Here is a 16,076-nt window from a genome sequence, read left to right as displayed (position 1 = left end):
TGTCATCTGGCAGTCAGACATAGAAACTCTATTTAACATTGATGAAAAGTGCAATAAAAATATACTGCTTTTAAAATAGATAGTTTACCAACAATTCCTATATTCTGTACATAGGCTATCTGTCATAGATGCGAAATCCTTCGGGAAGGAGCCTATGTAAGATGATTCATACGCATGTCACGCACCACTATGTTAGGTTTACAATGTAGTAAATTAATGTAAACAAATTGACTCGTTTTCGCTGTATCCTAAACCGAGTGGGATAAATTCTAGTTAAAATTAAGATGTTTGAATTGTATTTAATACTCAGTACTATCAAAGAGCATTAAAATGTGCTTGTGTCCCCTTGAGTTTAGATAGAGGAATCCAGAGGACACATTGAGGAGCTCCAGAGGCATGTCCGGGATCTGCGCGAGAAAACGTCTGACCAAGACAGGCTGAGAGCTGAGCTCATCAATAGATTCGCCACTGACAGAGCCAGCTGGGAGATCGAGAAAGCGAATTTTCACAGCCAGATAAACCAGGTAGATAAAATAGTTACATATAACATATTACATGCCATAATACATGCCATAATACATACCATAATATAAGACATAATACATGACATATGACATATTACATGACATAACAAATGACATAATATATGACATAATACATGACATAATACATGACAATACAGGACATAATGCACATCATATATGACAATACATGAAATAGAGATGGCTGCCTGAACGTGCGGTATGTACGCTGGACTGGCGTTTGGTTGTCTCGATGGTCCAAGGTTCATACCCTGCCCGCTGCCATCCCCCGTCGTCCTGCGGGAGTTTTTGATTGGGAAGTAAATTATCTTCAACACTGAAGGAACATCCGAAGCATGGGAACATTTTACAAACATCTAGCATACATAACAATAAGCCATTTGCTTCGATTCGCGACCACGCAAACTGAGATGAGGCTCCATACTTAGTCATATATAAAGCAGACAAGCCATTTCCACCGGAAGTCTTCTTTTAGTTGCCTTCTTCATGGGTGCTTCTTTGAATCTCAGAAGTCTGTTCCGCTCCCCAGCTGTCTTTGGAAAGCCGTATGCAATCAGTTGCTTTCCTCTATGCCAGTGAGAGCGTCTGATTTGATCTTATAGCGCTGCCTGTGGGGACTTTTACGCCAGCCTTTTTAAACTTCACCTCTCCCCCTATGTGGGATATGTGTCCGACACAGCGCAGCTGCCGAATGTTAAGTACTTCTATACTGTCCACACTAGCCTCAAATAGAACCCAGACCTCATTACATTACATAAAATATAACCTAACATAGTACATAAAATTTTAAATAAAACACTCCGAACTGGCGATATCAATGTTGATTTGAACCCATTAAATTAAATTAATTTTTGTTTTTATAAACTTTAATTTGTGTGATATAAAAAGAGCATGCATTCTTCTATAATTATATACCTAATATTGCATTTCCTGATAACAATACAAAAAATTAATGATGAAATTTAATCATAACAGGGTAGTGAAACACAAATGAGCAATATGAATAATTCCATCGGAACGTGGAAAATAATTACGGAGAGAAAGAGTTAACTTAGTGCATGGTATATTACGATTGTAACATGAACAGGGACCATGAAATGAGTTAAAGTTTCCGTAATAATAATAATAATAATAATAATAACTGCAGACCTGCCACATCACCAGAAAATTCCTCAGTGGAAACTGTTAAAGGGACTACGATGAATTTTGTTTCTCTTTAGCGAAACTCGACCCTGGCAGTGCCAGAGAATGACTACTTGTTCATTTCTAACATAATAATAATAATAATAATAATCTTTATTGTCCATAATTGAAACCTTAATATCTTGATATTGTTAGCATTGAATGCTCTTCAACTATGAAGTTTAAATCTGCTCAACAGTTGGAAGAGCAGCTCACCTGCACCTCGCGCCAACAGGAGCGGTCAAAAGATATCCAGGTGAATATGGGCATGGCCTGGGAGAAGGAACGCAGGGAACAGAGGCGACTCCTTGGTGAGGCACACACCTTGGCCCTGGACCTACAGGTAACTTTTCCTTTTGTGGCAATAATAAATATTCATTTAAAAAACAATGAATTGTGCACTGACCTAAATCGCGGGATGAAAAATAAAACTGTCCCAGATTTCTTCTCTCTTCATTCGACTCTTTCTGTCTCTTATTATTATTATTTGCTTCATTCCCCTCTCTTTTATTCTTTCTCTTTCATTCTCTATCTGAAATTTCTTTTTTCTTTCTCTCTCTCTTCGTTTCTCTTTTCATTCCTCTACTTTCTTTATCTCGTTGTTTCCCACCTATGCGCGAAGAATGCTTTGGGCTCATGGGTTCAAATCCTGCGAGACATTTGAGCTCAGACATAATAATTGTCCTGTTTGAATTAACATTTAAAACTTCGTCATCTTAATTATCCTAAGAGTTGAGTCTGAGACTCTTGTAACTCTAAAGAAGCTTGCTTCCATCTGCCTGTCTGAACAAACTTCTGTTTAAGAAAGATCCAAGCAGATTGAAATCTTTACTTCCCTATTACCGATGGTTCGAATCCCAAAACGCTTGAGTTAGTAGTGAGGCCGGAAACAGAGCACATGGGGGAAACACCCCAAATTCCTTTTTCTGTACCACATCAGCCGTGCAGATGACTGCCGTAATAACGGTTTAATGAGGAACGGTGTGTGGTAAAAAGAGAATTACAAATAAAGTTTTTTGTTCTTAACAGTCGGGAATGAAAGGGGAGGTAAACATCTTTAGACAAAATCTAATATTGTGCGTTGCCTTGAATCCTTGATCACAGGAACAGCTGAGGGCCAGAGAGGAGACGGCGGCACACGAGCGGAAAGAGCTGATACGTCAGATGGAGAGTGACCGCTTGACCTTCGCCAAAATGACCAGAGAAACGGAGAAAAAAATGTTGGAGGTAAAAGAAATACTTTGTTCTGTGCACTCACATTTCTGTCTGTCTGTTTGGTAAGAGTGTGTACTCGTTATTCCTACCACACCCATTCTCGGATCAAGTTTATTTTTCAATATCCAGACATAAATCAATAAAAAATAGCAGGCATATCTAAAGAGAAATAACTCCCCTTTAAAACTATATCTATCAACAATGTGCAAACTATTTCCATTATTCGATATCAAAGAAAATAATTTTATCAATATTTAATTGACTACTTGGGCATTTGTTTATTGATTCATGTTTTGTTAGTTACAATAAATAATTCTTAAAGGTTTAATTTAATCGGAGAATGCTGAGGTAGAAATAGCGTTAACAATTATTTAAGGGGACTAAACCCAACACATTTAGACATATCTGTGAATACTGAAGTATTAGTTTCCCTTATTGCTATTAAACAAAATAATGAATTACCAGTAATTGATTTTCTAATTGTTTCCTTTTTTTTTATTGATTCAAGTCTTGTCTATATCAATGAATAATTGTGCGAAGTTTCACCTTGACCGGAGAATGAGTGTGGGAGAAATAACATGTAGACACTTTTTACCAGATATAGTGAGTTGATATAAGCTTTGTAGAAATGGGTTATCCCAACGATACGTTTGGTTGCGTCCACAGCTGGAGTCTTCAGTCCGGAACGCTGCAACTCTGCAGAAAAGAATGAAGGAGACCCAAGACAAGTGCGACAAGGAAAGTGAACTCTGGCGTAAAGAGAAAACTGACCTGCTTCGTCTGTTGGCCGAGTCCAGGCATAGCCACAACAGGGATATAAAGGCGGTGGAGGATGTGCTTAGTTCGGTCAGTATTATAGGCGACCCTTTCTAAACATTAATGACTAATGCAACAGGATTAAAAAAAAATATTTTCATTTTTGACAACCAATTTCAAAACACAGTTTATTATTATAAAATCCCTGTATTTTTAATTACATATTGGAGCAGGAATACTTACTAAAAACCAAACCTCACTTACTAAATTTGTATTAAAATAGTATCTAATTTCCAATTAAAAACAAATATATAAATTAAAATGCATTATATTGTATTTAAAAAAACTCTTTTTCCTTTTCGGTATCATGTTGTCAGTCGAACAATAAATACAATAGTTGTGACAACAATGTCGAAACTTCATAGTGCTTCTCTTTGTATTGAAGGGGAATTGTGGTTGTTGATAGTTTGTTGTTCATAAGTTTCCGATATTCAAACCTGCCTGAGCGGACCACTTCTGGCGCATTTCGAGTTTTTGTTTCAAAACAAAATCTCTTTGTAAGCTTTTTTTTTTCTTATCCTCTTTCTCACTTGCCTGGTCCCGTAAGCTGTAGGATTGTTTTAAAAAGTAATTTTGATAATGATAACTTCACCTTTATTTGTACTACCCTAATACAAAAGCCTGATTTTTTAAACCACTTTATCCCATCAGTTGATTAGGCTACGTGAACTTGGCATGATGTTGAACATCCCCTCAAAAGACAACATTGGCACAAACAAAGCAGACTTGGACCAGGTCAGTTCTATGTTACTCATCTCTAAATGACCAATATATCAGACCAATACATCAAGTATCAAAATAATCTTTTTGTTTCTTTCGTTTCACCCATTGGGTTGTTATGTCGCAGAGTATTTACACAATACTTTTCACTGCTTTAAATATAATCTTCGGGCTTGATGGCCGAAAGATAAAAGATTTGGCTTTAAAACCTATGGATGTCAAGCTATAAACACAGTTAAAGCTATGACTTTTGCTTTTAGGTCACCCACCACTTAAAAGTACCTGACATTTTGGGGGGGGGGGGTGGGAGTGAAGTACGTTGGTCATAGTTCTAACCACACGACATCCACGTTAATCTTGTTATAGAGCATGATACTATTTATTGACATTTTAAAAGTAGATTCTGTTGACATAAGTCCGGTAATACTAACACTGGTTCTAGGGCTATTGTCGGTTGAAGCATAATGTATTGTGATGTCTAATGCACAATTGTACAATAAATTTCCCAACGGAAAATAAAGATTTCTACTATTATTATTATTATAACAGTTTGTTAACAGTTCTGGGAGAAGCCAGCGGGAAATCAAACACTTTGTGTTCAGATTATTTCAGAAATTTGTTATTTCAACGTCAGAAAAAAGCCTAAAATTCTAATATATATTGTAGGTCAACTTTTGATACACAAATAAACATAACATTATCTGCCCCATTGTAGATCATTGATACACAAACAAAACATAACATTATCTGCCCCATTGTAGATCATTGATACACAAACAAAACATAACATTATCTGCCCCATTGTAGATCATCATTGATACACAAACAAAACATAACATTATCTGCCCCATTGTAGATCATTGATACACAAACAAAACATAGCATTATCTGCCCCATTGTAGATCATTGATACACAAACAAAACATAGCATTATCTGCCCAATTGTAGATCATTGATACACAAACAAAACATAGCATTATCTGCCCCATTGTAGATCATTGATACACAAACAAAACATAGCATTATCTGCCCCATTGTAGATCATTGATACACAAACAAAACATAGCATTATCTACCCCATTGTAGATCATTGATACACAAACAAAACATAGCATTATCTGCCCCATTGTAGATCATTGATACTCAAACAAAACATGGCATTATCTGCCCCATTGTAGATCATCATTGATACACAAACAAAACATAGCATTATCTGCCCCATTGTAGATCATCATTGATACACAAACAAAACATAGCATTATCTGCCCCATTGTAGATCATTGATACACAAACAAAACATAGCATTATCTGCCCCATTGTAGATCATTGATACTCAAACAAAACATAGCATTATCTGCCCCATTGTAGATCATTGATACACAAACAAAACATAGCATTATCTGCCCCATTGTAGATCATTGATACACAAACAAAACATAGCATTATCTGCCCCATTGTAGATCATTGATACACAAACAAAACATAGCATTATCTGCCCCATTGTAGATCATTGATAAACAAACAAAACATAGCATTATCTGCCCCATTGTAGATCATTGATACACAAACAAAACATAGCATTATCTGCCCCATTGTAGATCATTGATACACAAACAAAACATAGCATTATCTGCCCCATTGTAGATCATTGATACACAAACAAAACATAGCATTATCTGCCCCATTGTAGATCATTGATACACAAACAAAACATAGCATTATCTGCCCCATTGTAGATCATTGATACACAGACAAAACATAGCATTATCTGCCCCATTGTAGATCATTGATACACAAACAAAACATAGCATTATCTGCCCCATTGTAGATCATTGATACACAAACAAAACATAGCATTATCTGCCCCATTGTAGATCATTGATACACAAACAAAACATAGCATTATTTGCCCCATTGTAGATCATTGATACACAAACAAAACATGGCATTATCTGCCCCATTGTAGATCATCATTGATACACAAACAAAACATAGCATTATCTGCCCCATTGTAGATCATCATTGATACACAAACAAAACATAGCATTATCTGCCCCATTGTAGATCATTGATACACAAACAAAACATAGCATTATCTGCCCCATTGTAGATCATTGATACACAAACAAAACATAGCATTATCTGCCCCATATGTTGAACACGCGATCATACTTTTGTGTAGATTATATAAAATGTAAATGTTTTCTTGAATAGCTCAAGATGTGATCTGTTTTATTTCAGGATACGTTGGACTTTGTCAGGGAGGTAAGAGGGCAGTAAATGTATCTCTTCTAGTTCACTTTAACTAAAACTCGCTTATTTTTCTTGGAATGTAAGATCATCAGTAAAAAGTGATTGTGTTTTTCAAATTATTTTTTTTAAGAATGAATACAAAAATGTTATTGTATAAATATTTTTTCTTTAATACAACATATTTATGCTATGTATGTGTGTATTGCAATTATACTTATCCTATCTTGTTCCTGGGGGGGGGGGGAATTATTTTACAAAGGGAAAAAATGTTATGGTCAATATTATTTACATAATAAATAAGCACTACAAAATGAGAATGTGTAACAGTGAAGTATTATAGTAAGATAGCAGTATAAAGTAGTATATCAATGAACCAATAATCATGACGTTATATCATAATGAACAAATGCAAATCATATACACTAATTCTAAGGCGTCCACCGTACAGGGTTTCATTCCTTGTGTATTTCTCAGGCTGTGCTCCACATTTGTCGAGCCGCTGACGAACTGACCAACATCACCAACCAGACAACGGACGAAGGCTCCGTCAAAACGTAAGTTTGGTGCGGTGTCCAATTTTTACAAACAAGCAAACCAACTGCTAAAATGTTGCCGTCATGTTTCTAAGTGGACTGGAGAAGCATCAATGTTTTTAAATCACTCAATTCTAGACACAATTAAAGGCTGAAGACTTAAAAAGTAGAGAGGCAATAGCCCATGAAACACTGAATCATTGCTTATTAAGATGAAAACATAACCCAATAAAATATCAGAAAGACACAAAGACAAATTTCTTATTTAAAAACTAGAACAAATTCAAATAAGTATTCTTTCTTCCCATGAGCTATTAAAGCATTAAGCGGTTTTCCGAATGAGTAAAGATTACCAACGAATAGTAGAGTTCTAATGTGTATGTAATAAGAATGTAATTTTCACACAGAGATAAATCAATAGCGTAAAGTAGTAGTGGGAAGCGTGGTCGAGAGGCTAAGTGCGCTTGTCTTGGCTACCTAGAAGGGGGCTCGACACCCGACTCGGGCAGAGTTTACTGAGCGCCTAAAGGCAGCACGAAAAACCAACTCCTAGATACCCCCTCCCCCCCACCGGTCCACAAATGAGATTAGACCAAAGCGCTCTGAGCATGCTATAAGCATGAAAGTAGCGCTATATAAAAGCTATAATAATAATACTTATTTTAACTTCTATTATTTATAAGATATAAGGTAAACGATATAAAGTGGCTAAAAACCAAACACTATATTGGTAATATTGTGAATGAGGGTTATATGCTACTTTCATGCGTTCAGCAAATACAATTCAAGTCGAATCTCGAATTATGTCATGATTCGAAATCGAGCCAGCTAATTCATGGGAGTGTTCCTTTTAGCCTTGGATTGAACTCTTTGACCTTATGGGGAACAAATTGGTACATATAAATACTAGTATATAAACATCAAAACAGTTCAAAAAATTGTAGCTGGTAAATTTAAAAGAAATGAACTTTTTCCTACACATTTTTTTTCATATGGTTAACAATTTCACACCTTTTGTTCTTCTCTTAAAGGATATGCAGTTCTGAAGTTGACCTGCTTAAAAGCGAATTCTGTGATAAACGTCACGTGGGAAATGATGTCTTCGTCATCGCTGACGTCGTCACCACAACGACGACAAGGACCACGAGGATCGAAGAGGAGTCCAAAGGCGTCACTCGCCTTGTGCAGGAGTCAGGAACACACCAGAAGTCGACCTCCCTTGACCCTATGCCAAAAGCTCAGAAAGAGTTTGCCTCAGCTTCTGAAGAGATCAGCTCAAACCGTGAAAAGGACATCGCTCCAGTTCGTGCCACGGAAGTGCCCGTTACTTTACGTAACCTCGACAAAGCCTCGCCTTACCACGAACGCCCACCTTCCTATTCCTCGGGCTCGAGAAGCGCTCAAAACTCTCGTGCTACGACACCGGAAGTTCCCGAAAGCAGCCCAGTGATATCTAACACATTACCTTCACGAAAATCGGGACTTCCCACGCCACCTCCTAGTTACGTCATTCCCAGTGTAAAATTCCCTATTTCCTATCCATCAAATCAAACAAAGCCTTTGACTTCTGTTCCGTCTTCAGCCTCTACAACAACTTTCAAACCAAAAAGGCCAGTGACATTCTTGAAAAGCCTGTCCGTGGACAGTGCCCCTCTCTCTCCTCAGGTTACGGAGAGGCCTGAACCATCCAGCCTTTCCGCCAACAATACACCAAATCTACCAGTGACATGCTCAGAAATGATTTCTTCCTTGTCCACCTCAGCTGTGATATCCTCTCCCTCGGAACACTTTCTCTCTGTCTCAGGCGCTGTAGGTCCTCGCTCGTCCTCGTTTTCCCATTCTACTCGTGATCGCTTCTCTCCAAGAACAGCGAGGCGTAAATTTTTCGAGGAGCTAACAGTTTCCTCCACAACACCAGCAGCCTCTTCTCAATTAGGTTACCAGTCGTGGCCTGAGCGAAGGAGCGTTTCTTCGAGCTTGCACTTAAGGCAACAGTCACTTCCGGATCCCAACGAGGTGAGGCGTGAGGCAGAAGAAGAGCACAGCCTCGTGGTCTCAAAACTAGAGCCTCTTTTCCAGAAAGGAGGCATTAGAACATCGGCATCTTGGGATGATCAAATGCATTTCAGCCACTTCCAGGCATCGATGGAAATACCAAGCGCTGAAGCTTCCAAGCCGACGCCAACTAAAGACTCAGCTGATGGCACGCAAGAAACTGCCATCTCTACCATCGTGACGTCAACCACTTCATCTTCTACGATTTCTAAACACGGAGCTAAAGAAAAGAGGAAGTTCTTTAAAAAATCCTGCAGTTTGGACTCCACCATCGGCTCAACAATCGCCAGTGTGGGCGTATCCGTCATGCCGCCAGCCGCTCCTACCGGATTCACCCCTGCAGACATCTTTGCCGCCGTTAAAGGCAAGTTGAAACCGGTGTTTAAAAAGAAAACCAGCGGCGCCGCGACAAAAACCAATGAGGTGAGGCCACCATCTCCACTTTTTATACAAACAGAGGTCCCCGACGTTCACTTTACAGGCCACACTATTACTCCAATATCAGAGCCTCTGCCTGAAGTTGACGTTGACCCCTCGGAAAGTCTTGACCAAGAGAGCAAAGAATATTTAACAGAGGTAAATCTACTGATCTTTAAGACTTTTAAGTTAACAAAATTCCTTCGTGCAGGGTTCACGATGGAAGAGGAGAAAAAGGGTTCAACCATAAAGTTGTATAAATGTTTGGTGTCAATCTTAATATATGCAGAGGCGGCTTTAGAAGTACGCGGGGCCCCCGGCGAATGTCACACGCGCGCCCGGGAACCATAAGCTTAGACTACATATACCTTACCACATCACTCTAATGGGCTCGTCTGCCTCTAAAGCTGTAGGCCTTAATATTTGTACAAAACATAGTGCCTTAAGAGGCAACAAAGGTAATGGCAATATATTTTAAAATCGGAAATGTAATGTTAAGAACTTTCATTGTTATTGGTATCAAATAAATGTCGGGAAAGGCTTCCAAAATATTGGGTAAGAGAACTGATCTGGTTTCCAAAAACTCAAAGTGACATGGTAATCTCCTATCGCGGGGCTCCACCTGGGACGGTTGCCCCATTTGCAACCTCAATAAAGCGCCTCTTATGCTTAGCATGGCCCTACATTCTCCTGAGTTTCTTACCAGAACTCCACCCCACACACACACATATACCTTTTTTTTAATAAAAAAAAATGTCAGGGACCCATTACAACTTTGTGGCATCGAATGAAGCAAAAAAAAAAAAAAAAAATCCTCCAAAATTCAAATCTTAGTTTTCATTTTAATCGCAAACCCGAATAATAATAAGAAGACTTGTCTTCGAGTCCGAAGATTAAATGAGGAATGCAGTATTTCCCGCGACGTGCAGCCCCAGCTGTGACCTACATATTTTCCCAACCCTTAACCCATGGTGTTTACAGTTTTCTTTTATAAACATATCAAACTGTCAATATGACTATTAAAACCATAACACATAGAGTCTTTGGATGACGGTCGGGGAATGCGCATTGCTTTACGAACTGTTGTTATGTTGAGACGGAGTTAAAACCTTACCCTGGACAGTTTGAGTCTAGGAAAAAAAAAATCATTTTGAAGAGATCATTAGACATAGAACATTAAAGGTTAAGATGATATCTGAAAATTGAAGTGAGAATTTAAAATTCATTTTGATTCTGTAATAATGTCTAACAATGTCTGTCTAACAATGTCTGTCTAACAATGTCTGTCTAACAATGTCTGTCTAACAATGTCTGTCTAACAATGTCTGTCTAACAATGTCTGTCTAACAATGTCTGTCTAACAATGTCTGGCTAGCAGTATGGGTCTAGCAATGTCTCTCTAGCAATGTCTCTCTAGCAATGTCTCTCTAGCAATGTCTCTCTAGCAATGTCTCTCTAGCAATGTCTCTCTCGCAATGTCTCTCTAGCAATGTCTCTCTCGCAATGTCTCTCTAGCAATGTCTCTCTCGCAATGTCTCTCTAGCAATGTCTCTCTAGCAATGTCTCTCTCGCAATGTCTCTCTAGCAATATCTCTCTAGCAATGTCTCTCTCGCAATGTCTCTCTAGCAATGTCTCTCTAGCAATGTCTCTCTAGCAATGTCTCTCTCGCAATGTCTCTCTCGCAATGTCTCTCTCGCAATGTCTCTCTCGCAATGTCTCTCTCGCAATGTCTCTCTCGCAATGTCTCTCTCGCAATGTCTCTCTCGCAATGTCTCTCTAGCAATGTCTCTCTCGCAATGTCTCTCTCGCAATGTCTCTCTAGCAATGTCTCTCTCGCAATGTCTCTCTAGCAATGTCTCTCTAGCAATGTCTCTCTAGCAATGTCTCTCTCGCAATGTCTCTCTCGCAATGTCTCTCTAGCAATGTCTCTCTCGCAATGTCTCTCTAGCAATGTCTCTCTCGCAATGTCTCTCTCGCAATGTCTCTCTAGCAATGTCTCTCTCGCAATGTCTCTCTAGCAATGTCTCTCTCGCAATGTCTCTCTAGCAATGTCTCTCTAGCCATGTTTGTCTATCAATAGCTGTATATCAATGTCTGTTTAGCAATATTTTATTAGCAATGTTGGTCAAGCAATAATCGTCAAGCCTTTATAGTCTCTCTAGCAATGTCTGTCTAGCAATGTCTGTCTAGCAATATCTAGCAAAGTCTGGCTAGCAATGTCTGTCTAGCAATGTCTATCTATCAATGTCTGTCTAGCAATGTCTGTCTATTAATGTCTGTCTAGCAATGTCCGCCAATGTCTGTCTAGCAATGTCTATCTAGCAATGTCTGTCTAGCAATGTCTGTCTTTTAATGTCTGTCTAGCAATGTCTGTCTAGTAATGTCTGTCTATTAATGTCCGTCAATGTCTGTCTAGAAATGTCTGTCAAACAGTGTTGGTTAACATATTATTTTTGCTACGTTATATATAAGACCTGGTTGTCCCGAACTATTTGAATATTCTGCTTATGTTTTTTGTGTCCTACTTTTCAGCTTCCATTTGACAGGTCAAGAGAAACTCACAGAAATCAACCTGGGAAATGGAGGTCGAGGTCGGCCGACAGGATAACCTCCTCGACCAGTGTTCCGTGCGACGTCATCAGGCCTGTGTCCGGTGTATGGAAATTTAATGAGACTGCGGTATAACAAAATTAGGGTCGACATCTAGATATAACTATTTACGAAATCTTAAATGTGGTAAATTAAGACATGAATTAAATTAGAAACACTATTGAAATATAGTGAAAAAGTGTTTTCTGTGTAAAATACTTGCAATGGGAAGAAATTCTTTTGATGAATGGTTAAAAAAGTATTTGAATGAAAACTTGACAAGTGCAGTTGATAGATTTTGTATTGTTATAGGTAATGTGGTCTAATTAGTGGCTATACAATGTTGACTTTTGAAATGATTTGTTTCTGCCCAGCAATACCATAGAGGTACATTCGCATTAACAACAATATAGGTCACCGTTTAAAAGGTACCTGGTTTGATACTCTTCAAAAGTCGAATTTTAGGAAAGACTGAGTATGACGATGGAATGAAATAGTTCATTTAAATACGAGCCACAGTGGCTAGCTACGGATTTGGGGGCCCGGATGTAAGCTTGACCTTTTTAGATGCCCCTTGCTTTTTGACATTCGACATCATGACATGAGATAATGTACTTTATAGATAATTAAGTCTAAATTCCAATTGATACAGAATATAAGTAAAATTAACAAAACATAATCATAACGACTCTTTTAAAGAATAGTACCGTTGCTTATTGGCGAGATAATGCACAAGTGACCAATCTCAATCCCCATCGTCTCAAGTCGTGTTTTCTGTGCTCTAACGTTATCTAGATTAATGCTTTTTTTTTACTCCACATAAATATCAAGATTACAAGGTAGTGGCGTAATATTTAATGTAAAAAATAAAATAGGACATTAATTTGGGGGAACTCTCAAGTGGTGGCCCAGGAGGATTTCGGAATTAGGACCTTTTCCCCATCCTAGCTACGCCACTGCGAGCCTGTCTTGGTATATAGGTAGTTTTGTAATCAATAGGCATCTATATTATATGGATGAGCTAATATAGTTTGGTTATACAAGTTAAATACATGAAAAGTGTTATTTTTATTGATAAAGCTTTCAAAACAAAACCCTTTAAAAAAGTGACCATTGAATGAGGTGAAAAAAACAACAGCAACAAAATGACACAAGGACACAAAAATATTTCTTTTGACCTCGATGCTAGGGCTAACTACCAAAATAAAATTTTAACATTTCAAATACTGTTCAAGCTTGGAATGGGTTGCCTGAATCATACAGAAATAAGGACACAAAAATATTACTTGTCCTCGATGCTAGGGCTAACTAGTAAAATAACATTTCATTCAAATACTGTTCGAGCTTGGAACGGGTTGCCTGAATCATACAGAATCACTTATAACCTAATTTGAATCTCTGAATAATCCTATATCCCCGTACACTGTCTTTAGGAAGATATGCTCTATTTAGTACTATTATGTACGTATTATGTACGTATTATGTACGTATTTTAAGAACTTTTTATCATTAACATGTTTATACCAAAAAAATTCCTTTTATCTTTGCTTCATCAATTCTAATTGTATTATGTAGGCCCCTAGAGAAGTAAAGTTACCCTTTGCACTGCACCGAAGTAAAACAAATACTCATGGGATTAGTGTCATACTCTCAGAAGAAAAAAAGCGAAAATATCAGTTGTAAACATTTTGTTCTTGTAAATAGAAATTTTCCCTCTTTAAAGTTCCTCGTCTTATTAAAAAAACAACAAAAACTCATTGTTCGATTGTTTACATTATTTTGAAAAAAGCTTTTTTATTATTATCTGAGCAAATCTATTTTATTTGATTAACGGAGACTGTTTAGAATCCAAAGGTTTCATTTCCCGTATGCAAGGGAGTTGTAAGACTGCTGCTGATATAGAAGGCACAATTTTGTGGTTAGTCATAACGATGATTGGTCAGTTGAATGAAATGTCCTCTCCTGGTCATTTACACTTCGTTGCTTTTGTCCATTAGTTAAAAGCCTCTCTATTGGTCAGGGGCAAAAACTGCGACTCTTATTTTTTTTTTTAGTAGGAATACAATGTTGGGTTACTGGTCGAAATCAGGGAATTCATCTGATCAAGTGGTCAGCTACGTTGTTACGCCAAGCAACGCAATGCATTAATCTGGTATGACAATAAGGCGCCAATACTAATAATAATTATAACAATATTTATTGTCTTCTAGTCCGAGTTAATGAGCAGTGAAGTATTTCACGTGGCTACACAGACCTAGCTATGACCTATATATTTTGCCTGTCTCTACGCTGACAAACTTTTGGTGGCCGATATAATTTCTCTTTTGGCTGTCCACTTCTGTCTGTGGCTGTAGCTTTCATTTTAGTTACCAGTGTGTATCCCGCAGACTTTGTGAGAGAACTCCGACTCTCTCTACTTGAAGTATTTTGCTGCCAGAAGTATTTCTCTTTGCCAGTTAAGTCAAGCAGGCCCTTAAAGATTTTACAGGGGCACTTTAATGTATAGGCTAAATGAATAGAAATGACGGCTGAAGAGTCTGCTATGTTTTCTTAAGGTTACCGACGACATTGTTAAAAGAATATGCTAGGAGTTGCCTGAATCAGCCAGGAATACTAATGAAATAGTAGATGGAATGTCAGTAACTTTTAAGAAAAGATACAGACAAAATCAGTCATAGCAATTTTGTCAAAAAAAACCTGGCACGTAACTTTGAACTTGTCAGTTCTGCACATTTAATTTTTTTTAATTTTTGTTATTTTGTAGTTGACATTAGAAATTTCTAGAATATGTTAACTGATAGTTGTTTTAACTGCAGTGATCTATAAATAGATTAGTATTGTTTCGTTATGAGTGCAGTGCAAGATTTTTTGGATTGATTCGTAATTATGATAAATAGAACTGAACTTTTACCGCACTCTTAGTTTGTATAGTTCTGTGACTTATTCAGCTTATGCAAAGTAGAGAAAAATGCTCTTTGTTTATTGTATCAGACATTTGTTATTTCTTTGTGTTCTGTATCAACACCATGTTCCCAAAATGTCGTTTAAGTCGTTAATATAATAATATAATTTATTTCAATGAAATCTTTACCTATATATTTTATTTTGTTTCGTATGTTTCTTGTAAATATTTTGAAACACCATAACTGTCAGATAGAATTAACACATGTTTCAACCTAAATATGGCTTCTTCTTATTTTTTTCCCAATGCTATTCTATTGGGATATGTGCATGCATTTATCGGTAGTATGAGCTGGCGAAGCTTATGACAATCTGGAAAGACAAAGGTATAACCCTCTAAATTGAAGTCAGACTGATGCGCTCCTAGGTAAAAAAAAGTAAAGTTCCCCTTTCAGACCTTGTGGTCTTTAGGGCAGATGATGTAAAGGTCATCTGATTCTGTGGCCTACGGATAACGAGGGTGTCATGTGGCCAGCACAACGACCTTTACTTTTCCCCAACTAATGTCAGGTACCCATTAGAGCTGAGTGGACTAAGAGGCGCCCGAAGATTCCGAAATTAAAAATCCCAGTCTTCACCAGGATTCGAACCCCGGACCCCGGTTCGGTAGCCAAGCGCTTTATCTTTAGGTAATGGCAACATTATTGTATTGTACCGCTCGACCAGGCAGCCACCCAATTTAGAAAGCCTTTCTATTCACGATGCCGCCGCTGGAGAAAAAAAAAACATTGTCGCCTCATGCTCCTGAGACATGAGGGAGGGCTAAGCAAGGTTACGAGAAAAAGCTCAGTT

General features: G+C 37.8%; 1 protein-coding gene across 3 annotated transcripts in view; it reads left to right on the top strand.

Moving 5' to 3' along the window:
* LOC106070005 (titin homolog) overlaps nucleotides 1–15,504 on the top strand; it is a 187,517-nt gene extending 172,013 nt beyond the window's left edge. For all 3 annotated transcript variants that reach the window (XM_056016501.1, XM_056016503.1, XM_056016502.1), the window contains exons 23-31: nucleotides 357–524; nucleotides 1,924–2,067; nucleotides 2,829–2,951; nucleotides 3,606–3,785; nucleotides 4,407–4,490; nucleotides 6,717–6,740; nucleotides 7,203–7,282; nucleotides 8,293–9,892; nucleotides 12,267–15,504. In XM_056016501.1, the coding sequence (XP_055872476.1) occupies nucleotides 357–524; nucleotides 1,924–2,067; nucleotides 2,829–2,951; nucleotides 3,606–3,785; nucleotides 4,407–4,490; nucleotides 6,717–6,740; nucleotides 7,203–7,282; nucleotides 8,293–9,892; nucleotides 12,267–12,419 (2,556 nt within the window). In that variant the 3' untranslated portion in view covers nucleotides 12,420–15,504. The remainder of the gene's footprint in view (nucleotides 1–356; nucleotides 525–1,923; nucleotides 2,068–2,828; nucleotides 2,952–3,605; nucleotides 3,786–4,406; nucleotides 4,491–6,716; nucleotides 6,741–7,202; nucleotides 7,283–8,292; nucleotides 9,893–12,266) is intronic.
* The last annotated feature ends 572 nt before the right edge of the window (nucleotides 15,505–16,076 follow it).

The sequence above is a fragment of the Biomphalaria glabrata genome, chromosome 17 (genome assembly GCF_947242115.1).
Source record: "Biomphalaria glabrata chromosome 17, xgBioGlab47.1, whole genome shotgun sequence".
Taxonomy (NCBI): Eukaryota; Metazoa; Mollusca; class Gastropoda; family Planorbidae; genus Biomphalaria; species Biomphalaria glabrata.
Note: the sequence above shows the minus strand (reverse complement) of the source record. Positions and strands in the feature narration are given on the sequence as shown.